The sequence below is a fragment of the Grampus griseus genome (assembly GCF_964374135.1).
Source record: "Grampus griseus genome assembly, chromosome: 3".
Taxonomy (NCBI): domain Eukaryota; kingdom Metazoa; phylum Chordata; class Mammalia; order Artiodactyla; family Delphinidae; genus Grampus; species Grampus griseus.
In genome coordinates, this window is record NC_139019.1 from 41,444,310 (window position 1) to 41,471,654 (window position 27,345).

At 44.7% G+C, this 27,345-nt stretch overlaps 1 protein-coding gene across 1 annotated transcript; it reads left to right on the plus strand.

Annotated features, from left to right (window-relative positions):
* Positions 1-67: 67 nt before the first annotated feature.
* SNX18 (sorting nexin 18) lies at positions 68-27,345 on the plus strand (the record flags this gene model as incomplete). The annotated part of the gene is made up of 2 exons (XM_082652508.1): positions 68-1,691; positions 24,601-27,345. The coding sequence occupies 2 exons, from the start codon at positions 68-70 to the stop codon at positions 24,852-24,854; spliced, it is 1,878 nt and encodes a 625-aa protein (XP_082508634.1). The 3' UTR covers positions 24,855-27,345.

The following is a 27,345-nucleotide window of genomic DNA, read 5'->3' on the forward strand; positions in this document are numbered from 1 at the left end:
CCCCCTCGGGCCGGCAGCAGGCTCGGGGCGCCAGGAGTCGGGGGCAGCCCTCCGGGGCGCCGGGACCATGGCGCTGCGCGCCCGGGCGCTGTACGACTTCAGGTCGGAGAACCCGGGCGAGATCTCGCTGCGGGAGCACGAGGTGCTGAGCCTGTGCAGCGAGCAGGACATCGAGGGCTGGCTCGAGGGGATCAACAGCCGCGGGGACCGCGGCCTTTTCCCGGCCTCGTACGTGCAGGTGATCCGAGCCCCCGAGCCCGGCCCGGCGGGCGACGGCGGCCCGGGCGCCCCGGCTCGCTACGCCAACGTGCCACCCGGCGGTTTCGAGCCCCTGCCCGCCGCGCCGCCCGCCTCCTTCAAGCCGCCGCCCGACGCCTTCCAGCCGCTGCTGCAACCGCAGCAGGCGCCGCCGCCGAGCACCTTCCAGCCGCCGGGCGCTGGCTTCTCGTATGGCGGGGGTGCCCTGCAGCCGTCGCCGCAGCAGCTCTACGGCGGCGGCTACCAGGCCAGCCAGGGCAGCGACGATGACTGGGACGACGAGTGGGACGACAGCTCCACGGTGGCTGACGAGCCGGGCGTGCTGGGCAGCGGCGCGTACCCGGACCTCGACGGCTCGTCGTCGGGGGGCGTCGGCGCTGCGGGCCGCTACCGTCTGTCCACACGCACCGACTTGTCGCTGGGCTCCCGCGGCGGCTCGGCGCCCCCGCAGCACCACCCGTCGGGGGCCAAGAGCTCGGCCACCGTGAGCCGCAACCTCAATCGCTTCTCCACCTTCGTCAAGTCGGGTGGGGAGGCCTTCGTGCTGGGCGAGGCGTCGGGCTTCGTGAAGGACGGGGACAAGCTGTGCGTGGTGCTGGGGCCCTACGGCCCCGAGTGGCAGGAGAACCCCTACCCCTTCCAGTGCACCATCGACGACCCCACCAAGCAGACCAAGTTCAAGGGCATGAAGAGCTACATCTCCTACAAGCTGGTGCCCACGCACACGCAGGTGCCAGTGCACCGGCGCTACAAGCACTTTGACTGGCTGTATGCGCGCCTAGCCGAGAAGTTCCCCGTCATCTCGGTGCCCCACCTGCCCGAGAAGCAGGCCACCGGCCGCTTCGAGGAGGACTTCATCTCCAAGCGCAGGAAGGGCCTGATCTGGTGGATGAACCACATGGCCAGCCACCCGGTGCTGGCGCAGTGCGACGTCTTCCAGCACTTCCTGACCTGCCCCAGCAGCACCGACGAGAAGGCCTGGAAACAGGGCAAGAGGAAGGCCGAGAAGGATGAGATGGTGGGCGCCAACTTCTTCCTGACCCTGAGCACACCCCCCGCCGCCGCCCTCGACCTGCAGGAGGTGGAGAGCAAGATCGACGGCTTCAAGTGCTTCACCAAGAAGATGGACGACAGCGCGCTGCAGCTCAACCACACGGCCAATGAATTCGCGCGCAAGCAGGTGACGGGCTTCAAGAAGGAGTATCAGAAGGTGGGCCAGTCCTTCCGCGGCCTCAGCCAGGCCTTTGAGCTGGACCAGCAGGCCTTCTCGGCCGGCCTGAACCAGGCCATCGCCTTCACCGGAGATGCCTACGACGCCATCGGCGAGCTCTTCGCCGACCAGCCCAGGCAGGACCTGGACCCCGTCATGGACCTGTTAGCGCTGTATCAGGGGCACCTGGCCAACTTCCCCGACATCATCCACGTTCAGAAAGGTAAAGCCTGGCCTTTAGAGCAGGTGGTGTGGAATGTGTTGTTCAGGCTGAAAGGGTGACTTTGACAGAACTACCATCGTCTGTTTCAGATTAATATCCCACAGGTCGGGAATACAGCAGGGATGTGGACAGCCAAGCGGTGCCCTGAGCATAGGGCGGATTGGGGGCCGGTAGCTTCCTCCTTAAAATATTTGCGGACAGGGCGCGGGTACTCTTCAGAGGAGTTTCTGAGAGTACTTTTGATGACAATGCTGTCATTTTAGAGTTTGAATAGTCGGGCAATGAGCTTCTGGAATCTGTAATCTTGTGTCTAGGGTAGAATTAGAAGGGGACCCAAACCATGTTAGGCATCCATTTGGACACTGGTAGTGTCACTTAGTCGTGGGTTTCCGGAAGTGTGGAAATAAGGGGGGGGAATGGATATCTGCAAATAAAGGTAAGTTCTGCTTTCGCCCTGCACACCACTCAGTCACTGCGTTGGTAGACGTTAGGGTCAGTTCTCTGAGGTACTGGCTGGGGCAGCTTAGGAATTGTCTGCACAGGCTTCTTGCTTGCAACCTTTGTGAGATGAGGTAAAAGACCCACTCTAATTTCAGGAAGTTTTAAGAAAATTAATCTCTTTAGGTTCGGTCATTTTGAGTTTGGAGTCTATTAACAGACTGAAATTAAGAACATTATTTAGGAGAATGATGCAGGGAAGCTATGTAGAACGTATAGAATCTCTGAGTATTGTGTCTGAGAGCAGTTTCTGGTATCCCAGTGAGTTAGCTGCCTAGCTGCCTGTCAGAGCTTGTTTTGTTAGTAGCTGTTAGAGTCCCCAACTATTGTTAAAGCACTGAAGTTTGCAGATTGTTTTTTTTACAATCTGCAATAAATAAATTAGTAATTCCTGTCTTAACATTAGTCACTAACTTCTGATAGCATGCCTCGAGTGAGGGAGAATGGGGAGGGGGTGGAGTTAGGGAGGCAGCCTTGCCTGTGAATGTCTTCTGTTCAGTGTGGAGAGGGAAGAGGGAGTCACCTAACTACCTTCCTGAGGTGGTGGAAACCTTGGGCCACCAGGTCTCGCCTTCAGTAATGAGATGCTCACTGCCCTGCCATGTGGGCCAGTCCCTTTACCAACAGCCCTGATCTTTGACCTATTCTTCCTGGTATTGAACTAAAACTTGCCTCTCTTGATTCTCTTTCTGTTCCCTGGAACCACACAAAATAAGTCTGTTCCTTACCAACATGTCAGCCCTTCAGACCTTTGGGGACAGCAGCTTCCTTCCCCTCTGCAGCAGTCCTTCCCCTTCCAAGTATGTGACAGTCTTCTAACTTACCAAAGGGGGTGTCCTTCAGACACGTTGATCTTGGCTTTGCCTCTGATAAAATGCACCCCAAACATCTGCAGTACTAGTTTTAGTAGAGAACAGTAACTTTCTTGGCAATTTACATTTTGTAAGTGCAGTGTAAGGCTGAATTAGCTATTTGAGCAGCCATATCGCTTTGGACCTGCATTGAAGCTGCATCTACATTCCTTATGCTTTTTTGCATAAATTGCTGTGAACCCTTGACATTTTGGATGGTGCTGGTGCAACTGGCTCTTTGAGCCTTTAATGCAGGACCTTACATTTAAATTCCATTGTGTTACATCAGTGCTGGCTGCCTTTTTAACTGTTTCTGTAAGTTTATGCAAATTGTTGGTAAGTAGTTGAAAGGGTGGAGCCAGGACAGACTCCTGCAGCCACACATGGGTGACTGGCTACTACAGGGTTTCATCCATCCATTCACTGGTTTTACTGTCATCAGACCACACACTCAGTCTTGTCAGGTGTTCTGCCGTTGAAATTATTTATTAGAAAAGGTGTGATGTTTGCTCTAAGGTCTATTTTGAGTTTATATGTAGCCTGTTAAACCATATACATAGTTTATTTTTTTAACTCTAGAACTAAAATTGTTTGCTGCTGGGATTTGAGAAACTTCCTTCATTAAAACCAGTACCATTTTTACGTTGTTTAAACAATTCAAGGGCACTAAACATAACCTTTAGGAACTTCGGAAAAGAACACCAGTTGATGTTCAACGTAGTTTGTTTCTGGGGTATCCTTGGTGTGTAACGTACAGGGAACCTGTGTCCCTAGATGACGTGTCTTTAGAATGTACTGCCATTTAAAGCTATAGTGTGCAGTACATAAGGCTAAAAGCATTTGTTTACAGCCAGCGTTTATCAAGGATGCTAGTGCTGGCATTTTTAGGAATGCAGATGAGCTTTAGCCAGGCTAAAGCTTTTTGAACATGTTCTGGATGTTCACGTGGTTGTAAAGAGCAGCTCAGACACCTCCCCCCACAGCCCCGTACACAGTTGCTGTTGGAATGAATCGTTCTTAGTCTGAGCACTTGGGGATTTTGTTTGCAAGTTGTTTTTTCCTCCAAGGCCTCAAAGTGTAATCATATCAGAGGCCTTACTGTGACTTTTGAGAGGAGAGCCAAAAAAAAAAAAAAAAAAAGTGAAAATCTTTAAGCAGCGTATACAATCTTTTGTTGTAAGTATTTGGTCCAAAGTTTATATTTCAACTTGGGAGAAATTTAAAAATTCAAAATAGTTATTTCAAGTCTGAAGTCTTCATTGTTTACAGTAAGAGAAAAACAGTTTCACCACTTTTACATTTTACATGTTCTAATCATATATTAAGAGACCCACATTCAGTTGAGTCAGAAAATGATTAGAAAGTGCTTTTTAATTACTAAAGCAGTTAAGAAGGAGAGTTAATTAGTTTTTTCCCCCCTTAATTCTGGGGGAAAGGACAGGAACAGTAGGCTCCTCTGAGCCCTTTTCTTATCCAGGAGACTGCTGCCATCAGCCAGCTTTCCTAGCGTCCTGAACCTGTGCTGTTCCATGCTGGGTCTGCAAGCCATGTGGGACTGTTTAAGTTAGTTAAAATAAAGTTCAGTTCCTTAGTCACACTAGCTATATTTCAAGTGTTTTATAGCTAGCGGCTACCATATTGGACAACAGAGGTGAGGAATATTTCCATCCCCACTGCAGGTTCTAATTGGAGAGTGTCGAGCTGGACCGTTGGCCATAGTTTAACTGTCAGTCCTGTCATAAGTTTGCCCGGCAAATTGATGATCTTTTCACATACTTTCCAGATAGTTTGCTTTTTTCTTGGTCATCGCCTGGCATCTCCTCTCCATATAGACTTAGGTGATAAAAAATGGGAGGGGAAACAGGTCCTGCTAGATCCCTCTCTACAGAACTTCCCAGGCACTCAACCAGTGAGTAATATTTCTGCAGTGTGAGGATGTCCACCTGCTTTGCAGCCTGCCTTCATGTCCCATTAAGAAAATGCAACTGGTCTCAGGATGGACATCTGAGGCTGGTGAGGAACCAGCTCCAGAAAGAGGGTCGAAAACTCAGATACTCTCAAATGTGGTGGACTGGGATTTTCTGACTCTACTTAGTACCGAAACCATCGCTTAAACTTAATAATGGTTTTAGTATAAGTACTTTCTGCAAAAGTGAAAAGAGCCTTGTGTTTCCTTCAGCGAAAAGGGAATGGTTAGAATTCTGATTTTTTTCATCAACTGATGAAGTCTTAAATAAACAGACCTATTTCTGTTAATGGAGTTGAGTGTGGGAAGAAGGCAGTTTGCTGTAGTTTGAAGTACAGTAGGTGGAATTCAGAACCTGTTTGAATTTTCTTCATATTTTGCTTTGTCTTCACAGGAGTCCCTTAAATTCTTTGTTCATGGGCAGTTCATTGTTCGCTGACTAAGCAGTCTACACAGGTCTTATCACTGAGCTTTGTAACCCTGTGGTCTTGATTGTCTTTTCTTGAAATGGCAGCCTTTTATCCTTTCCCTCTTTATCGCCCCTGCCTGCAGTATGTCTTTATAATGCCGGCCTTGCTGAGTTTGGGATGGTACATAGAATATATTTCACTATCAGTTTCCTAGCATATTCAGTTCTGTTTCCAAAGATACAATTAACCTCTAATATTTAATGAAGCTTAATCTGAATGGCAGTGAGTTGTGGTGGTTTAAAAGCTTTAGGCTTATCTCTTGGGGAATATTGCGAAAGGGAAAGGCTGTAATGTTAGATGATGAGAAATGTTGGTTTCATCTTTGTTTATGAATCTGGACTAGATAGCCAGAGGGAGGCATTTATGAAATTGTATTCCAGAGAAAAGGTATAAAATCATGTAAAAGTGATTGGTTGGTAAAATGTAGTCTTAGTGTGTGAAGTGAGGATGCAGAACTAGATATATAAACAAGGCAGTGCTGTTTTCTGTACTTGTAAATTAAACATGCAGGCAGGGTCTACTTCACTGCCCTCTGTAAACGTTCCAGATGGAGCCTTCTTTTGAACAGAAAACAGCCCCGGGACCTCAGGAATGGTACACCAGTAGTGGGCCTATCAGTCTTGTGGGGTAGAATTTCACCATTGTGCTTCCTTTCAGCACAGGGAGGGTCGGTCTTATGTCCCTCAGACATTAATTAAAGATAGCCGGAGTCCCGGCAGGGCACACGAGGTGAGGCTGGGCCACCGTGAGCCCTTCCCTCTCTGCTCCCCTTTCTCCTGTAGCTAAAAATAGCCCTGAGAGGGTGGTGCCAGGAATACAGAGAAAAGGTCTAATAGGCGGGCTGTTTACAAGCTCATCCTTATTTTGAAACCTCGGCTAGAAACCGAGGTCATTCATCTTTTTTGCTTTAGCCCCGTCTTAACTGCACCCATTTCTCCTCTCCTGTCCTTCCATCCCCAGCTCCTTTTTTTTTTTTTTTTTTTTTTTTTGCGGTACGCGGGCCTCTCACTGTTGTGGCCTCTCCCGTTGCGGAGCACAGGCTCCAGACGTGCAGGCTCAGCGGCCATGGCTCACGGGCCCAGCCACTCCATGGCATGTGGGATCTTCCCGGACCGGGGCATGAACCTGTGTCCCCTGCATCGGCAGGTGGACTCTCAACCACTGCGCCACCAGGGAAGCCCTCCCAGCTACTTTTTAAGGACACTTCAGTTCCAGGCCTTAATCTTTGGTCCAACTATATTTTCTTAGTGAAGATGAGGTTACCTTTGGGGCTTTTGTTATAGATGACTGAATTCCTTGGTTAAAATGTCAGCATGGGGCTTCCCTGGTGGCACAGTGGTTGAGAGTCTGCCTGCCGATGCAGGGGACACGGGTTCATGCCCCGGTCTGGGAAGATCCCACATGCCGCGGAGCAGCTGGGCCCGTGAGCCATGGCCGCTGAGCCTGCGCGTCTGGAGCCTGTGCTCCGCAACGGGAGAGGCCACAACAGTGAGAGGCCCGCGCACCACAAAAAAAAAAATAAAAAATGTCAGCATGACTGGCCACCAACAGTCTTGGTCACGATCTCGATGGGGATACTGCTCACATCACCCTGTCATTGGTTTCTCTGACTTCTTTTTTGAGCCACGAAGCCCTCGTGAGAATCACACCGGGAAGCCCAGTCTGTTAGACTGGTCACCACAGAGCCCAAAGGAGGCGGGGACCCACACTCCCACCCATGGTCTTCTGAGGACTCTTGGACTCAGCTGGACTTTCCTCTTTATTCAGAAGTATCCTCCTCACAGGCTCCTGTCTGGTCATCTTTGGATTTCCAAAGACTGTGTGGAACCCAAACAACCGATACAAACATGACATTTTTCTTAAACTACATTCCCTCTTTTCAGGCTGAATAAAAATCTGCTATATTGTCTCTCAAAGTGTTTTAAAACCAAAGTGTAATATCAAGTTAGATTTGATTTGCCATCAATTTATGATGATCACACACACACACACACACACACACACACACACACACACACACACACACACACACACAGCACAGCACAATAATGCTTAGATCTGTTTAGAGAGACAGTGCCCGGAAGACCTGTACTGTCTGTCATCCTGCGTTTACAGAGACTCGATTCGTGTCTGCAGGAGGGACAGACAGGACTCTGATCCTCATGAATTTTGTTTGTTTGTTTGTTTTAAATTTTATTTCTTGGCCGCGCCAAGCAGCATGTGGGAGCTTAGTTCCCCGACCAGGGATCAAACCCGTGTCCCCTTCAGTGGAAGCATGGAGTCTTAAACACTGGACCACCAGGAAGTCCCCTCATGGAGTTTTTTGACTAGTGGCGGAGAAGCTGTGTGCCAGGTTGCTGAGAGCCCTCAGGGCTACACAAAGGAGATGGGGCTGGCCCAGTTCTGACAGGGAGCTGAGTCAGCTCTAGAGCCCCACAGGCACAGTCTCACCACTGTGGGCCAGCCTGGCATCTGGGCGACCAGTGTGTGATGTGAGCGGAGCTTTGGGCAAGCTGTTCTAACCTCTGTAAGCCTTGTTTTGAATTGACAAAGTGGGAACACTTCCTCATAAGGTTATCATGAGGATCAAATGTTATGGTTCTTAGTAACTGCTCACTTAAATGCTTTATTTTTGCAAAGTAAAATGGTACCTTTAAAATGGGAGGTACTGTCCCTTAAAAGGCAGTTCCAGGGATCTTATCATCCCTCCTGGTGGCCTTTTACCACCAGAATTGCAGGCAAAAGGATGAAACGCCAAGGGAGCATCGGTATAGCAGTTGAGCGTTGTATTTTAACTCAGCTGTTCTGTATTGCACACCAGAAGAAATGGTAACAGAGGAATAAACGTCAGTGTTAGTGGGGTCACCAGTTTGCTGTCGCCAGTCCCTCTCCTCCTCCAAATTACTTGTGGCCTGCACCAAGCACTGGCATTTCTGAGCTTCAGTTCCCTCATCTGTATATGTGAGGTTCACGATTTCCTAGGTATCGTTCTGTTGGTTGACTTTAATAGCATCGTTCCTGCATTGAAAATAAAATACTCCTAAGTATATGATGAACATTTCGACATTGTTTCAGGCTAGTTTCAGTAGCGTTCTATTTGCTTACGAGACTGTGCAATCTAGGAGTGTGAAAATCCTTTATCAGTTGACGTGAAAGAAGAGTCATGCGTGTTTAGTTTGGATCAGCAAACGTGCATGCAGGGCTTGCCCTGCCAGGTGCTGCGGACGTGAAAGTGATGACTACCTGGCCTCTTGCCTGCGGGCGAGAGCTCCCAGGTGTTCCGGAGCCGAGGCGAGCTGGGTGCCGGAGCAGCTTCCCTCCGACCCCAGTGAGGTTGTAATTAATAGGGCCACGAGAGAGAGAAGGTGTGACGGGCTTTTTCCCTCCTACAGACTGTACTTCGCTTTGAGTTCTAAGTGCTGTCTCCTCTCCGGAAGTAGAACCAGTCTTGCATTGTTGGTCTTGGATTTGTAGCTTGGTTAAACTTCAGTGTGGACGAGTTTTAGTCCACGTCATTTCTGCTCCTTTTCTTAGAACTTTACATCTCTTACTGTGATGTGACTTTTCTCTTCTGATAAAGAAATTTTATGTGTTATTTAGCGGGTCGGAGACAGTGGTTACGGAGGGGAGCTTAACATCATTCGATTTATTCATGGGATTCTCTGAAAGATAAACCTGATTTTACTTAACAGATATTGAAGTGCCCATCATAGGTCAGGCACTATAAAGATGCTAGGGTTGCATCAGTAGTCAAAACAAAGGTCACTGCCCTTGTGGCGTTTACATTCTAGCAGGGTGGAGCCACAAGGGGAAACACACAGTACGTAATTACAATGTAATTATAATGTACGTCAAAGGATGATATGTGTTAGGGGGAAAAATTAAAGTGGAACGGTTCAAGTGGGGATGGGGCAGAATGAAAAGGGTGATCGTTGAGGCCTCCCTGAGAAGGAGAGATTTCAGCCGAGGCCTGCAGGAGGTGAGGGCATTAGCCAAGCAGGTATGGGGCAGAGCTTCTCAGGCAGAAGATAACAGCTAGAGCAAAGGTGTTGGCATGGGTGTGTGCTGGCCAGGCAGGAGGAGGCCAGGTGCTTGGAGCTAAGAGGGTCTGAGTAGGAGATGAGGTCCCGGAAGGTTCGGCTTACAGGGCTTTAGAGGTCATTGTCAGGATCTGGAGTAAAAGCTCAAGTGAGAAGGGAGCCATTGCAGGTCTTGAGCGAAGGAATGATGTACCAATAGGCCTTGGAAGAGACCTAGTCCAGTTGGTGTGTTGAGAATAGGATGGGGAGGGGGGAGGGGGCCAAAGGCAGGAGCAGGGAGCCAATAATCTAATAATCCAGGTGAGAGATGATGAGACAGTGAGGAGGGGTCCCACTGCAGGTATGTTTTGGAGGTAGAATCTGCGGGTTTTCCTAAGGGATCAGATGTGGCACCTGAGAGGAAGAGGAGTCATCAAGGGTGACTGGTTTTTGGCTTCACCAACACTGAGAATGGAGTTTCCGTCAGCTGAGATGAGGAAGGCTGTGAGTGGCACAGAGGTGGGGATGGGCTGTCAGGACGTGAGTGTAATGCTTGGAGACTGACAGGCTCCTGTGTTCTGTTCCACATCTCCCCCACCCAACACGTGCACAGTCAAGCCTCAGGTCGAGTTCTCTTCCTTGGAGTATCCCAGCCCTTTTCCAAGTCACCATCGCTGATGGAACGCTGACTGGTGTGCCAGAGACTATACATTGCTTGGTTAGTGTGTGGGGATCGGAGTTTTTACGTTCCTCTAGTATGAAGTTCCACCGTTTTGTGCATGCGTAGTAAGTACTTAATGAATGCTTGTTGAATTAATGAAGTAGTCACTCCCGTAAGTATTTTCTGGTTGATTTTAAAATAGATTTCTTCTGTGATTCATAGAATGTTTTTGTTTTTCAATTTATATGATGATGGATAACAGGGTTTAAAAGTGTACAGGAAATAAAGATAGGATCTGGTTATGGTTTATGGATGAAGTCATTAACATGTGAGCGATTTAAACGTCTTAGACTTAAGTATCTACGAAATGACTTTCCATAATTCATTGAGACGGTGGGGAGGAAGTTTGAAAATGCTTTATGTGCCAGAAAAATTAATATTATGTACCTTGGGTTTCACTTTATATTGATTCCTCGTGTTTAAACTTGTATATCATACACTTCTTTCCTCTTCGGTAAGCCTTCATGATAATACTGAAGGTCCCTTTTGCTTCATTCGAAGCATATGATCCAGAGTGAGTGCATTCACCTTGTTGAGTGTCTTGGATACACACAGCACTGAGCGTCTTAAGCAGGAGGTCCTTGCCCTCAGGGAAGATGCAGTTCCATGAGGGAGGGAGGATGTGTGTGCAGAAGATTGAAATAGGAGGTAGATCTAACTTAGTGCCTGTATAATAAGAGTGCGTGGGAGTCAGGAGGATGGAGAGTTGCTGTTATTTGTGTTAGAGGTTTGGGTGGTAGCACTGGTTTTCTCTTTGAAAGATAATTGTATTTTGACTTTTGGAGGAACATTGATGGAAGGTGCATGGTTGATCTTGAGAATGCTTTAGGCTAGCTTTGATAAGCATATGAAAGCTGATACGCTGCAAGCGCAGGGCTCAGGTCAGTGAGGGAGGCTGACAGGGTGAGTTAGCTGTCACTGTACAGCGTGACTCATGCAGTTGTGGGCACGTGCCATGGTGTGAAGTAGGACAGAGGAGGCAGGCATGGTTAACTATGCAGAGTGAACGGGAGAGTTCAGGGGTGGCTTCTCCCAGTCTCAGTCTAAGAAGAGTTTTGAAAAGCAGTTGGAAGTTTGCCTGGTAGGCAGAGCAGGGAAGGGCATTCTGGGCAGAGGGAACCATATGTACAAAAATCAGGGATTAAATTCTGGGTGCCTCGCACAGTCAGCCTTGGGTGGTTGCAGCTAGCTGTACATGGGTCCCACCCTGGATCTGTTGAATCTGAATGTCAGGAATGTGTGGCCTAGACATTGATGTTCTTAAGAAAGGTCCTCACGTGATTTTGATGTGCTGCTGGAGTTGATGGGGGGAGCATCATGGAAGATCAGACAAGGGTATTGATGTGGTCGGGCCGGCACTTTAGATGCGCAGGTCCTGGAGACAGGTGTGAAGGGTGGCTCAGGGTGGGGCAAGATGGGGAGTTCTTGCAGTGATTCAGGCAAGACACGTTGCAGTCCTAAACTGAGGCAGTGTCTGTGGGAGTGGGGAGGAGGAGACACAAGGGGCTGTGTGCCAACAGGAGTAGGGCAAGGGACAGGAAGGAGTGTAAAATGACCTGCACACTAGGGCCTGTGGAGCCATCAGTGGAGATGCTTGGAGATGGAGCAGGGGTCTGCAGACTACAGCCTGCGGGTCCAGCCCACCCAGGTGCCTGTCTGTTTATAGCACTTGAGCGAAGGATGCTTTTTACATTTTTTAAAGGTTCCATTTTTAATGGTTATATAGGCCTCGATTTTGCCTCGTCTTGCAAAGCATCAAATATTTACTATCTGACCCTTAAAGAAAATGTTTGCTGACCCTTGACTTGGAGGTCCAGCAGGTTAGGTAGCTGGTGTATGTGTAGCTGTGGCCGCCAGTTTGGCCTGTTTGCTTTGTGAGCAGCGGTATTGCGGGCAGTCACATCCATTGTGTCTCATTCTGTTCAGGAGTGGGTATAGCAGCAGGGTGGTAGTGCGCCTGGACGCACAGCTGCGTGGGGCTGAGTTCCCACCAGCAGCTCCTCTCAGCCTCCGTTTCTTTGGGTGGACCATTTGCCATTTCTATGGCAAATGTCTTTAAGCATTAACTATTAGCTGTTGTATTTGTTTGCCAGGACTGCTGAAACAAGTTACCACAAACCGGGTGGCTTAAAAAAAGTAGAAATTTATTCTCTCACACACAGTTCTGGAGTCTAGAAATCCAAAATGAAGGTGTCGGCAGGGCCACACTGCCTCCAAAGGCTCTAGGGGAGGCTCCCTCCAGCTTCTGGTGGTTGCCGGCACTCCTTGCTGTTCTTGGCTCCGGTCTCCCTCCGTCTTCACCTGGCGTTCTCCCTGTGTGTCCCTTTGTCTCCTTTTCTTTTAAGGATGCTAACTAATCACGTTGGATTTAGGGCCCATCCTAACGGAGTACAACCTTACCTAAACTAATAGATCCAAATAAGATCACAGTCACAGTTTCCAAGTGGATGTGAATTTTGTTGGAGCGGGGTGGGGGGGGTAGATACTATTGAACCCAGCACAGCTGTTAACTCCCCCGCTGGGTACCTGTGGGAGCTGAGGCTCAGGGACGTAAAGTGAGTTCCAGGATCACACAGCTAATAAGGAGCCAGCATTTGAGTTCACTTTTTGCCTTGACCTTGGTCAGTACTCTTTATGCTACAGTAAGTAGTACATCTGCTAGAAAATTGAGTTTTATCCTGTAGGCAGTCAACAGCCACTAAAGGTTTGAAACTGAAGAGTGACATCGGAATTGTGATAGAAGTAGGGAACATACTCTGGGGGCTTCCTGTGTGCCGGGCACGATGCTTCCCATTTTCTATGCATTATATCCATTTAAACCTCATGGGAGATTTTGAGGTATATTCTCTCTTTATCCCCACTTGGCAGACAGGAAGTGAGCCACAGAAACCTAACTGTGAGCTCTTGCAGGCATCCCTCAGTGAGTGCAGCCTGGTCCCCAAGAAGCTGCTCCTGGGGGCTGAGTACAGGCGGGCAGAGGCTTATTAGTAGACCAGGCTCGAGGCGGGCTTTGAAGTTTTCCGTCTGGGTGACAGAAAGTAGTGATACCAGGAATAGAAAGAGGCAGGTTAAGAAAAGGAGAAGGATTAGAGTGAAAGAGAAGGAATGGGGCTGAAGGGAGTCTTAGAAATCCTATTTTCTGTTTTTTTTAAAATTATACTTAGTTATATTGACATCTGTGATTTTCACAAAAGCCCACCTATTGCCTGCAGTGAGACCTCTTTAAAAACTAGTAAATGTCAACATGGGTAATCTATAAGTTTCCATGCTTTTTGAGTTGTATTTCATGTCTGTCTTAAAATGATATATTTCTAGCTGCTTTGTTTTGGCTTCAGCTGGTTATTTACAACTAGTTCAGGAAGTCCAGATGTGGCCAGAGTAAAGACTCAGAGCCAGTGGAAACCTGGTCCCTGCCAGTGTCAGGAAGCAGGAAAACCCCAGGGTCAAGAGTGTTCCTAAGTTTACAGCAGCTGATGTAGAAATTGTCTCCAAAGCTTAGTGATTATAAAGCCATGTGAAGTTCCAGTCATAAGGGCCACAGCAGACGGCACTAAGGAAAGCGATTAATGCTGGCCTAGCTGCTCACCACTGGTACCACCATAGCTTAAATAGCAGTTGGTTAACACCAGGGTTTACAATTACAGTTCTAAAGTTAAAAACTAGACATTATTTGAGAAGAATACTTGAAAGAAAGATTCTTTGAAAATATTACTCTAACTGTAGTACGAACTGCAGCCCTCTCAGAAGCAGTCGTGGCAATCAAGGATCCTGGCTTTGGGCGGGTAGCTCACATCTCCCTGGTTTCCATTCTAAAGGGCCGGTGCCACCTCACTCTCTTCCTGCCCCATATAGAGGGGCCTATCTGTTTAGCAGCTTCTATTAGATTTATTTTAGCTTAGGCCTCCCTTTATCTTCTGGAAAGAAAGAAACTAAGGTTTACCTTTGGTTAAAGGTAGTTTCCAATGTTCACTTTTCTCTTAGGTACATGTATGTTTTGTTGTATGTCAAAGGCCATTTCAATTCAAAGTGCTGGCAGCTTGCGAACATATCTAATGCCGCTTTATTTGTACAGACCAATATTCATGCATGTATATCAGGAAACAAAAGAATTAGGAAATTAGGAACTGTGAACAATGGACCTCAGTCATCAACTGTATTCTCTGAATTTAAACCATTATATGGATTCTGTTTTACAACATCAGTTGTTTTTTCAAGTTTTATTGTATGTTCATGATTATCAAGGATATTCTTTCTACTTTATATTATTATGATTTTCTGGGTATAAAACCTTTAAGAAAAAAAATGATACATGCTTTTCTTATTCTCAGATTTTAAAGTCTTTATCTATGTTTGCTTGGCCATGGGCAAATCAACATTTTCACCATTGTATCCAGACGCTGCTGAAATAAAGACACTGTTTTGCAGAATTCTCTTGAATCTATCACCCTAGTATCTTTATCACAGATTTAATATTCAGTATCAGCTGAAACATAAGAACGTTTATTATATGTAAAATTTCCTAGCGATGAACAGCCTATTTTACCAAATGAGCCACAAGAGATACAATCATGTGATTTCCCTCTTCATTTTTGGAACAAGGTGAGCTGTGTGAATGTATGTACATAGTGAGTAAAAGTAATCAAATGTTTTAAGATGTGGTGCACTCAAGTGAATGCTTTCATTCATACGAAATGTCCTTCTGCCCTTACACTTGTGGTGATTGCTGAATGAAGCTGTAAGGGCTGCTTAATTAGGATATAATAGGGCTTTTACCTAGAACAAACGACTTCTTCTTGTACCTTCAGGACCAAACCAAGCCTAGAGGCTTGAGTTCTTTAAATGATTAATTTTTTCATTATCAAGCAACCAGGTTTTTGTTGTTATTGCTTTTTGCAATTTATGATCCTTGTCCCGAGAGCCTCTTCCCTCCTTTTAAAATGACTCAGAAGTTCTCTTTGTGAATTGAAAGTGAATCTTAAATTAATTATATCTTTGCATTTTGATAGTTCTTGGCTCTAAGGACACTTAATCCCTTCAAAAAATTGCTGTCACTGTCTTGAGTTCAGTAGTACTATTCGTGCCCTCCAGAGTTTACTAATGTGGTCCAAATCTGGAGCCCACTTAGTAGGATGTGATTCAGGAATAGAATTTTGAGGGCCTGGAGGCAGGTCAGGGGTTGCTTATCCCTGAGATGAGGCTTCTGGAGGACTTGGCGTGGCGTGCTGTGTACTGGGGCTGGTCCATGGGGCTTTGAGATCTCAGGGAGGAGGCAGCCCCCATCGGGCAGGTACAGGGAACTGCTTGGGCTGGGAAGTTGGGCAGCCCAGGTTCATGTGCAGCTGACACCTCATAAAGTTGCTTACCTTGTCTAAGTTTCCTGGCCACCTCTGAGAGAAGAAAACGAGACCCCGCGAGGTGCAGACCACAGCTTTTGCATAGAGCAGGTGCTCACGTGGGACTGTTTTGCCTGAATGGACGGCCGTCCTGTCTCTGTTACGTAATGCCAGCCTTTGTTTTTTGAGCCATTTTACTCAAAAAAAAAAAAAATCAAAAAGTAAATATTGGAGCAGAGAGGGGAAGGAGGAATCAACAAGTGGGTGGGTGGAGACCAAAAGGAGGAAGGAAAGGGGAGGGGAAAGAGTTAATGGGGAGTTAGCAGGGACCCAGAGGGGTGGGTACCAGTGATGAGAGGATAAGAGCAAAGTAGGCCACATTGACCAAATTAGCATTCTCTTTCAACATTTTACGCATACGAGGGAATGAAGAAAAACAGGTCTAGTCCAGTCTCAGGCAACTTCTGCGCAGCTGTCCCTGTGCCCTTCAGCCCGTCTCCTGTTCTGTCCCTCACACCAAAGTCTGGGTTTTCTGGGGCAGGGCCCTGGGAAGACAGAAAATCTAGTTAATGTTTCTGGCACAGTCATGATTTCAAAATTAAATAAAATGCTTGCTTTTTTTTTTTTTTTTAAAGGGAGAAAATGTAGCTTTTGGATCCCTGTTGCTTAGTGACTGGGCCTTTTGTATAATTGGTCTGAGGAGGGACAAAGCATACTGAGAATAAGAGATTTGGTTGAAGAAAGGAAGGCAAAGTTCAGGTGCAGAAACTGGTGGGTTGGGAGCGTTTGGAGCAGCCAGCAAGCCCTGGGGGGCCTGAGGGAGGTGGAGGAGAGGCCTTAACCAGGGAAACTGGAAGGAAGCTGGACAACTTCTTCAGCTGAATTTAGGGCCTCCCTGGTTAAAATGCCTGAGGCACTGCAGTGGTTTTTTGCCCCTGTCTAGTTTTGCTGGGTCAGAAGTTGCCAGGAAAGTGCTTTCTCTCTGCAAATCAGAAGCAAACGATACAGCAGAGTTTAATGTAGTATGACTGTATTTGCTAATGTGCTTTAGTTCAGCTGGTAGTGGGTTCTTAAAATGTGCTAATTGACTACATGACACCAGAGCTTCACTGCTCTCATTGTAGAAAAACCAAAATGGCAATAAAATGCTTCCTAAACAGTTTTACTGATGTACGTAATTTAATGGCATGCTGTGTAAATAACATGATGCTTTTGAAAATGGTGCTGGGACTTCCCTGGTGGCGCAGTGGTTAAGAATCCGCCTGCCAATGCAGGGGACGTGGGTTCGAGCCCTGGTCTGGGAAGATCCCACATGCCGCAGAGCAACTAAGTCCGTGCACCACAACTACTGAAGCCTGCGCGCCTGAAGTCCGTGCTCCACAAGAGAGGCCACTGCAATGAGAAGCCCACACGCCACAATGAAGAGTAGCGCCCGCTCGCTGCGAGTAGTGAAAGCCTGTGCGCAGCAATGAAGACCCAACGCAGCCAATCAATCAATCAATCGATCAATCAATAAATTTAAAAAAAAAAGAAAGAAAAAATGGTGCTGACTTCCTGGATTGTAATTAATCTATAAAATGAGTTTGTTTGAGTTTGAGCCTTTTAAGGTTATAATATTAATGAACTTTGTCATATGATTGATTTCTTTATGTTTTTATGTTCACCACAAATGTGTAATATTCCTCTGAAACTGAGTGCATGCGGATTATGAGGCAGGATGCTCATTCCAGCCTGAGCGTGCTTTAAAACTGTGCTCACACTGTAAGATACCAAGCAGATGGTAGGAGAGGGCTGGGAGTGAATTTAGGACATGAGTTCTGCTGGGTTTGGTGATGGTGAAGCAGGCAAAGTGCCTTTCTCTGAGACTGGGCAATTGCGATAAGTATACAGATGAACGTGTTAGGAATTTTGCATGTACAGAGTCAGCTAAGAATGCCAAAGGAGTCTGGGAGATTTTGTTAATAGCAGGTCCTAAAGCAAAGTTGAAATACTGGTTTAGTTTTCCTTTTACCTCTCCAAACATGGAAAAGGAAGGACCCTTTTCAGCAGAGTGGAGCAGAGGCCCTGCCTGGTATGTTAAGTGGGAAGTGGCAGGGTTGGCAGGCAGGTAGGAAGGGTGGGTTCTTTGCCAGGAATTAGCTGTGGGACTTTGGACAAGTCACTTAGCCTGTTGTTAGAGAGACTGAGAAAACTGTACCAAAAACTCATCTAAAGCCCTTATTGTGCATTAAAAAGAAAATCTGGGACCCAACTCTGCCCTTCTCACTGAGGAATCAGCTCTCCCGGCTTCCCCAGTGGGTGCCTTGCCAGGATGGAGTGATGGATGAGAATGAAGTCCTCAGGGTTCCTGCTCCACCCTTTGGAATAAAGGCTTAGGGTGATCAGTTCCTGGGTGAACACTCTATCCTGTGGAGAAATTTAAATAATTTGTCCAACTGATTTAATAATTAGATTGAGTGCTCAGCTGAAGGTTCCCTCTCAGCCTGTAAGCCTTTTTAGGAGGGGCTGTCTCTGTGTTCCTTTCAGCCACCCTCTGAGGAAGAAACACCTGAAATGTGTCCAGCTCAGCCCGGTGTCCTGAACGGGAGCTGGGTTGCTTTTGCCTGTTTGGAAGCAAAGTCATGGGTGTGGTGGAAATATATTGCCCCACTTTCATTAATACTTTTTCCTGTACTTCAAATACACTTTAAGAGTTTATTTTCAGTTGTGTAACTTGGGGAGGCTGAACCATTTTTCATTTGTTACCTTCTTGTTATTTTGTCTTGTTATTTTTTTTTAAATGAAGAATATAATACTGCTCTGTGTTGTCAGCCCCTTCTTATTTAATGTCAGAATTTAATACTTGCCTCCACCATTTTCTTTTCATAGTAAAATCTTATTTTGCCCATATATTATTCCATATAATGTCTGTCTTTTAGCCCGAGAGACAGTTTTACAGTTATGTACTTAGGTTCCCATTCTAAAATGTGTTTCCCTCTGATCTCTCCTATTTTTAATTTTCTTTCATTTTTTTTAACATCTTTATTGGAGTATAACTGCTTTACAATGGTGTGTTAGTTTCTGCTGTATAACAAAGTGAATCAACCATACATATACATATATCCCCATATCCCCTCCCTCTTGCATGTCCCTCCCACCCTCCCTATCCCACCCCTCTAGGTGGTCACAGAGCACCGAGCTGATCTCCCTGTGCTGTGTGGCTGCTTCCCACTAGCTATGTGTTTGACACTAATTTTCTTTCATTTTAAAATCACTGCCCTACCCATGAGTGTTATGGGGACTTCTGTTTAATACAACAGCAACTACTTTTCATCTTAGGCTTTATTTTATCATTTCTCTCCCTTAATTCTTTGTTTTTCCTTTTCTGCTATGAAAGCAAGATAGCAATGTGATGTTTATGAGAGGAGAGACCTGGCAGGGGATAGATACCTTCTAAATTAGCCACATAAAAAGTACAGGTTTTGAAAACCCTTGCCTGTTTTTTTATCAATTGCATGATAAAAATGTGTGTTCCCTCTGCTCTTTAGATTCTGGGCCATGGTTTTAGCTTTTATTTACACTCCTCTTGGGTTTGGTAAAAAATGCAGTACGGCTGAGAGAGTACTTAAAAATATGCTGTAATGCTTTGTTACAACTCTACAGCTGGTTATATTGTACCTCTGCAGTTGTTTCTTAAGCTACAAATTAATTTTTTAAGCTATCTTAGAAGTAGCAAGTCTGTAGTGATCTAACTCTGCTCCAGTAGTTTTCTTTCTCCAACTCTCACTCCTTAGAAGCTAAACCTGATTGAAAATGTGGCTATCTCTGCCTTCCTTGTGATACTTAATATTTTAAGTACGAAAATATGTGAAGCGTAGAAGTGTGTACAGATAATTCCCAGTTTGAGAATCGGCAAACTGCGAGAATACGCCATTTGTGACAAAACCCAAGTGCTAGTTCTATTACTTAAACTATTTTTCTTACATCTAAACCAATGTTTGTAATATAATTTCTATTGGAAAAGTATGTACCCACTTTGATCTTGAGAGAACCCAGAATTTAGAAATGCAGTGGGTAGAAGGGGGGTAAGAGGGAAGCTTCAGGGAAACTCCAGAAAGTACTGGATTGGCCAAAAAGTTCGTTTGGGTTTTTTCTTAAGATGTTACTGAAAACCCGAGTGAACTTTTTGCCCAACCCAATAGTTCTGTTTGTCAATCCCCAAGTGTTTAAACACCCATGCTGTTTGTTCAGATGGATAGCTTGAGCTGTTTAAAGGATGTCACTTTTTTTTTTTTTCCTGTTCACTCTCAGACAGTAAACCAGTTAATTAACTTCCATAATTAGCTTTACTGAAGGACTTGACTTTATCTTTCTCATAAGAAAGCAAACACACTAAACCCTTAGTGTTTAATGTATAGGAAGTGTTAATGTGTAGTGTTAAAATGTATAGGAAGAACTAACCAGAGGATTGTAAGGTGAATATTTAAAAGCAAAATGGTTTTCTTCTTAAAGGAAATAATTTTTTAAACTTTGAATAATATTTTACAAAAGATAACTTCCTTTTTGGGGGGTTTGGCGTTGAAGGTCTTTGGGGTTGTCATCCTGAACTTTAATAGCCAGCTGCTTAGAGAAGAACTGGACTGCTGTCTCAACTCAGGAACTCTTATGATTTTTCAAAAAGTATATTGCTGGGACTTCCCTGGTGGTGCAGTGGTTAGGAATCTGCCTGCCAATGCACGGGACACGGGTTCGAGCCCTGGTCTAGGAAGATCTTACATGCCACGGAGCAACTAAGCCCGTGTGCCACAACTACTGAGCCTGCGCTCTAGAGCCCACGCACCACAACTACTGAGCCCGCGCGCCTAGAGCCCGTGCCCCGCAACAAGAGAAGCCACCGCAATGAGAAGACCGCGCACCGCAATGAAGAGTAGCCCCTGCTCGCCACAACTAGAGAAAGCCCGCGCGCAGCAACAAAGACCCAGTGCAGCCCCCCCCGCCCAAAAAGTATACTGCTATCAGCCTGTTTTATTGTTAATCATTTTTGTTCTGAAGGTGGATCTGGGGGAATATCAGTTTAGCTACATTTTAGTTAAAAGAGGTTGTTGGCTGTTGTTATTTTAAAACTTGCTCTAAATTCGTGGGTCCCGTTTTGTGGAGACGTGATCTTCTTTGATTACACCTAGCACTCACTCTTCTACCAGAGTTTGTACATTCATAGAATGCTGTTTGATACATATGCTGCCTTGTATAGCTTTTTAATGGTTTCAGGCATGTAAATCTTGTCACATCAAAAAATAGTCCCTAAGATAGGAAGTATGTCTCTTCTTAAAAAACCTATCTTATATCTCCTCCTATTTCCTTGCTACTTGCAATCCTGATGCATTATGCTAATGGATTTGAATTGCATTAAGTGCGTTAACCCAAAATTCCAAGTAAAATTGGCCTTTGGGTGCTTACTCTCCTCAGTATTTTTTTCTGTCCTTCCTAGTTTGCAAAATAATTTTTTGCTGGGATGTCCAACTGCACTAGAGCAAACAAAGGCAAAGCCCATCCAGGGGTTGTATGTTACTATTTTTGGTGGTAGTTCTTAATTTATATAACTTTCCAGTAAGATCTAAGTCGGGGGGGAGAGAGGCAGGGGAAGAGAGGCCCCCCTCCCCCATGTAGGTCTGAGCTTACATTTTCAAAATAATGAAATATGTACTGCTTTTTCGATGTTTTGTGGCATCCTAATCATATGTTACAAAGATAAGAAAATCAGACATCTTATAAATATTAAAATCAGACATCTTATAAATATTAAAAGGCTTTGCAGGTACAATTAGTGAATTGAATGAGGTTCGTAAGATTCCAGAGGGAAATTTTCAAAACCTATATGGTTTATTTTACATACTCACAAGGTCTTCTGACTTGCATGTCAGAATAAAAGTCCGGGACCTGCAAGGAAGGTGGGAAGGGAGAAGGGCAGTGCGGGAGCCCCAGCTCTGGGGCAGGGGGTGGGGAGGCCTGGGGTCAAGGGGAGGAGAGGAGATAGCTGATCCTCAGTGGCCCAGCCCTTATCCCCTGCACCCTGCTCACCAGCGCCCACCTTGCTTTTTTGCCTATTCAGGCTCCAGTTTCTTTTCTGAATATTTGTAGTGTTTGCTTTGAAGTCATTGTACACTCAGATCCCATCTCCTCTGCCTCTTACTGGGTTACCGCTGACTTTGAGGCTCGAAGAGGTTGGGTGGCTTTCTCAGTTCCCTTGTCATAAAATAGTAGCAATGTCTGTTGCAAAGTAGCAGCAGGGTGAGAGTTGGTACACGGAAAGTGCCTCGCCTATATTGTGACTATTTTTGGCTGCTACCATTTACTGTTATCTACGCCTGTTCCCTGCCTCTCGCCCTTCCTCCCCCCTTTGTCCACAGCACTGCCTGGCACGTAGCAGGCCCTCCGAGCATTTTCCCTTGTGACACGATCACGTTATCTTGGAGAAAGCCATATTCAGCTCCTATGCAGAATTCTGTGCTTTGTGGTCCTGTTTCACTTCATGTCATGGTTGTGTGCTTGTCCTCAGTGTGCTTTGCGAGGTGATTTCCTCGAGAGCTTCCGGAGGGTGGGGACTTGAACATTTCTTGTGAGTTTCTCCGTGTGCCAGCTCTGTGCTCTACACTAGACCCTCCATAAATGTTGGTAAAGCTGAGATTCTAGCCCCAGAGCCCAACTGTTTGGGGCTCTGTGTTATTTAGTAAATAAACTTATAGTTGGGAGAAAAGTGAGTCTTAAATTCTCGGCTCCTTTAGTATGTACACTCAGAAAGCTTAAAGGTGTCAAATGCCAAAAGGCCTTCAGACCTTGCAGAGATTTAACACTCGTACCGTGTCCAGGAGTTTTGAAAATGTATGCCTATGTGATTCAAGTTGTGAAAACTTCAGTCTTGTTCATTTGTAAGTTGGTTTCATGGATGCATGTCTGCAGTCTGCAGTTCTGTGTAATAGAATGTCATTTCTGAGAATATGGTGATCTCATCTGGAGTCTGACAAGCTGCAGGTTCATTGACATTGGCACAGCTCAGGGCCAGGTTTCTGAGCTCCTCTGTGCTGGACTCTAGTGACTAGAACAAGTAATACCTGCAGCATATTCGCAGGACAGGCCACAGCTGCTGCACAGCTGCCCGGGGGTCTGCGGGAGCAGGGCGCCGGCGCCTGTCCTCTGTGTTCGCACGGTGGGCCCCGCACCTCGGCCCCGAATCACATGAACAGTCAGATCTCCTGAGACTTGGCTCTCTTGACTTCTTGTTCTCACTCTCAACCATTTGAAACATAAATTTCATATTCTCAGCCATCTTTTTGAAATATTTTTCTTTTCTTTTTTAGTTTTCTGTCTCATGCTTTCCTGGTCTCTTCAACTTCAATTTTTACACATAAACCGGGACAGGACACTTGTACAAATATAATGAACATAAGTTTGCTACAAAAAATTATTTTCTCTCTCTGAGGGGGAGCGCCCTTTCTCTGTTTAGTATTGAGACCACAAGCAGGCAGGTTTCACTGCTTCCCGAGTCCCGTCCGCCATGGGGAAAATGTTAACAGCGCTGTATTTTCAGGGCGATGGCTTCTTAGGGGAATGGGTCAGGGGTCTTCCTGTAGCTCTGCTAACACGAACGGCATCTCCGCTGTGTGGTCACAGGGGAAGCAGGGCATTTTCTCTACTCCAGGGCTCACCTGCTTTTCAGGTAAAGATCTTCTTTAGAATAAATAAATGAAAATATACATACATACATACGTAGCTATAACATTTGTTGTCAGTGGGTTTTAATTTCTCGGGTCTTTGAGCTGTGCCAAAAAAAAAAGACGCTGTTTAGGCTCTAAGCGCTGTATTTAATACTAGGTTTACTCTATATTATTTTGTAGATTTGAAGAAATTTAGATATAGGGCTTTTCCCCTGTGTATTTCACCATCAGCTAAAACTGAACATTTCCACAACAAAGTTGCTCAGCTTTCCCACTGCCTTCTAAACAGGCTACCTTTCCCCCCCTGTAGCATCACCATGTCCGCAGACCTCCAAGCCAGGTGTCCTAGACGTTTCTCTCTTTCATCATGGTTTAGTAGAATGGGTGCCACGTGGAGTCAGGTGTTCTGGATTCTTGAGCTGACTGTGCCCAAGTGATCTGAGCTTTATCATTTTTACGAATCCATGAATAGTCTATTTTTCCTACCCCCTAAGCATCCTCAGCCTTTTGTGTTTTCATATGACTATGCTTCTAGGGGAGGGTCTGCCCTCATGTGGCACCTGCCACAGAGACCGTGCTTTTCCCTCCTCCTTGCACACACCCTCTGGTGAGACATTTCTTGACTGGAGGCTATGACACCTTCTGGCTTCATTCCCAGATCATCACTAGGGCAGACTCAAAACTCACTGATCTTTACAGCTCCTAAAGAAAAGGAGGCGAGGGACTTCCCTGGCGGTCCAGTGGTTAGGACTCTGAGCTTCTAATGAAGCTCAGAGCACAGGTTTGATCCCTGGTTGGAGAACTAAGATCCCACATGCCACGTGGCCAAAAAAAGAAAAAAGAAAAGAAAGAAAAGGAGGCAAATTTTTACTTCACAGGGCCATTATGCTGCAGGTACGGGTCTCCTGATAGAATGTGGAGTCAAAACCAGGCATGCATGCAGTATTCTCCCCTTTATAAATGTCTCTCTTAATATATGCATATATAATGGTGTCACACCTTTTCTCTTAAGAATGTTAAAACTGCAAAGTTGCTTAGTTTGTCTTTTTAGGGACAATTCCTTGGAGTTTGATATCTGTCATTTATAGTTTCTCTGCCTGCAAGAGATGAAACATGCTATAGCTACTTGGTCAGTGGCAAAAGCTGGTTTTGATAACTGAAGTTGCAGCAATGGAGGTGTTTTCAGGAACTTTTCCAGATTTCTTCTTTTTTAATAAGTGATCATGGCCAACCCTTTAAACGCCAAAGGACTTTAAAATAGTTCAGGCAAGTATTTATAATGCCCAGCATTCTGTTTACTATGTAGCTGAACCACTGGGATACATACATATTTTTTAATTAATTTTTGTCTTAACTACAGGAGCTCTTACCAAAGTAAAGGAGAGTAGGCGACACGTGGAAGAAGGGAAGATGGAGATCCAAAAGGCTGATGGCATTCAGGATCGCTGTAACACTATTTCTTTTGCCACTTTGGCAGAAATTCACCACTTCCATCAAATTCGAGTAAGAGACTTTAAATCACAGATGCAGCATTTCTTACAACAACAAATAATATTTTTCCAAAAAGTGACGCAGAAGTTGGAAGAGGCTCTTCACAAATATGATAGTGTTTAATGACTGGAGGTTGGATTATGGACTTTTTTTCAGTTCAAGGATAATTTCTACAGCAGAATAAAAACTGCTATCAAAGAGCTATTGCCAACTGTCAGCAGTGGTACAAGGATGGTTTTGTGTTCAACTGAAACTCGGCTGAATATATAATTATGTAGGAAAGAAGCAGTTAATATGGTTATATAATAGAAACAGTACCACACATTGTAACTAAATTATACTATGTATGCCTACACTACCATTGTAACTTTTGGAATAATGATTATACTATTTGCCTTATTGCTTTTTGAAGTATGGGTATTTTAGTGCATACTTTGTAGACCTCAAAACCCATGAAGGGTCTCAAAGAAGCTGGCTGGATAAAAGCCTGCTGCGGATGCCTTTTTACTCTCACAGATTGGGATTACCTAAATTCAACTTATTCTCTGTTTACAAACTCCAACTAGAGCAGCTATGCGACTTTGTGCCTTTAGACTCTTGGTTTTTTCATTTCTCCACCCCCCCACCCCCTTTTTAAAGTAACCACAACTTTTCTGACTGAAAGAGTGAAAGGCCAGTGCACATAATGACAAACTGCTGGGAACCTCCTGTTGATGCTGGGGGTGGGGTGGGAGGATCAGCTGTCATCAGTTTGCCCAGCAAGTTTTGTCTCCTGATACATGCTGGTGAGCACAGTGGAGGGACACGCATGCTCATCTTTGGATGTGGTGTCTGTTAGGGAAGAAAACGGTGCCACTCTGTTCCCTTAGATGCTACAGTAGCATAGCCTCTTCACTCAAGTGTCCTGGAAACTTGGTGTGGAGATTTCATCGAACATGTCTTATAACCCAGAGAAGGAGTCTAATCAATTGGAGACACGAGCACAGAATCAGTGACAACACACACTCGGTTTTAATTCTAAGGAGGGTTTTCTTTTCTTTTCTTTTCTTTTTTTTAGCTTGAAGATTTTCTTTTAACATTCAGTGTAATTTTTGTTTTGTTTTGTTTTGTTACTGGATCTACACTGTTAACTGATGGAGACTCCACTGTGATTCACTCGTTTACTTATCAAAAACTTTTCAGGGATGTCTGTAAAATTCAGTGTTATACGTGATGAAAAGTAGTGTTGGTTGATCTAAGGAGGGACCAGAAATAATTTCTACTATTCCAAATGCTGACGGAAAAAAGTATTTGTTTTTGTTTCTGTTTTTAAGTATTGATAAGCCCCCAGAACATTTAACCTTAAAAATTACCTTAAGTATATTCTTTTATTATTATAAGGGAAATACGATGGCTGATAAATACCAAAACGATTCAAAAGCAGCTTAATTTAAAAAGCACAAAGAGATTCTGGTTAGAAATGCCAAAATCTCAATGTTTTTCTAGTTGCTGAGCTCAATAATGTGATTCTTGAGTTTACAGATTTAAAAACTGTCACTGAAAGGTTAAAGTATTTACTGTTTTTAATGAAGTCAAACTTATGCTGCCTCAGAAATCCCTGGGTATAAAAATGGTAACATAGAAGTAAAGAGGTCAGTTTGAAATGCTGGTGAGTCACATTGATTAAAGAAAAGGGTCAATTTGCAGATAGTCATACAAAGAGAAGGTTATTGAAATGATTACTCAACAGCACATTTACTCTAAAAAGTAATCTCACATGGGTTGAATTTTTAAGATCAGAGTATCATAATTTTGATCAAAATTTTATACCTTAGGTAACTTAGAGCCAGATTTAACATCATGTGGCTTCGTCTCTACTACCAACATGTGGAACTGTAACCAAATATATTGTTCTTTAAAAAATAACTTTCTCTTGTTGATTGCAAAATACAGTTCTATAAACAAAACCCATATATATATATGTGTGTGTATATATATATGTGTGTGTATATATATATATATATATATGTGTGTGTATATATATATATATATATAAATGTTAATTTTATTGCAGAAGTTTGGAGATTATAATGATAGCATTTAATTTAAGTTTGAGTCTGTATTGGACAAATAAGCACTATGCTTTTCAAATGATTGGAAAATCAGTTTTACTTGCCTCCTTTTTTGGCAGTGGTTTGATTTTGTTTGTTTGTTTAAGTAAAAATCACTAAACTTTGCAATGGTAGCATTGAAATTATCTGAGGTGTCTTGTATGATTGTGCTTTGGCCAGGGTGGACATAGCTTAAATTATAAAAACTAAAGATTAAAGAAAAAGGAAGTATAAGTTCATGCTGCCTATTTAGAAGAGAACTTTCATCCTTCATAACTATATAACATTATAATGCCACTGATTCATAAGGGGTTTAAATTAATTCTGTGGGGTAGGACACCGGAATTATTAGTGTTCATTTTCATCTAAGATCTTTATATCTCTAACGTTCTTGGTCCTATTGAAACATTTCAGTATACAAAAATACTGCAATGTTAATACCCAAGAGAAAAGCCATCATAATGTGTATGCTGGTCATTATGATCAGTGTGGTACAGTTTTTTAAAATAAACTATCATGCCCTT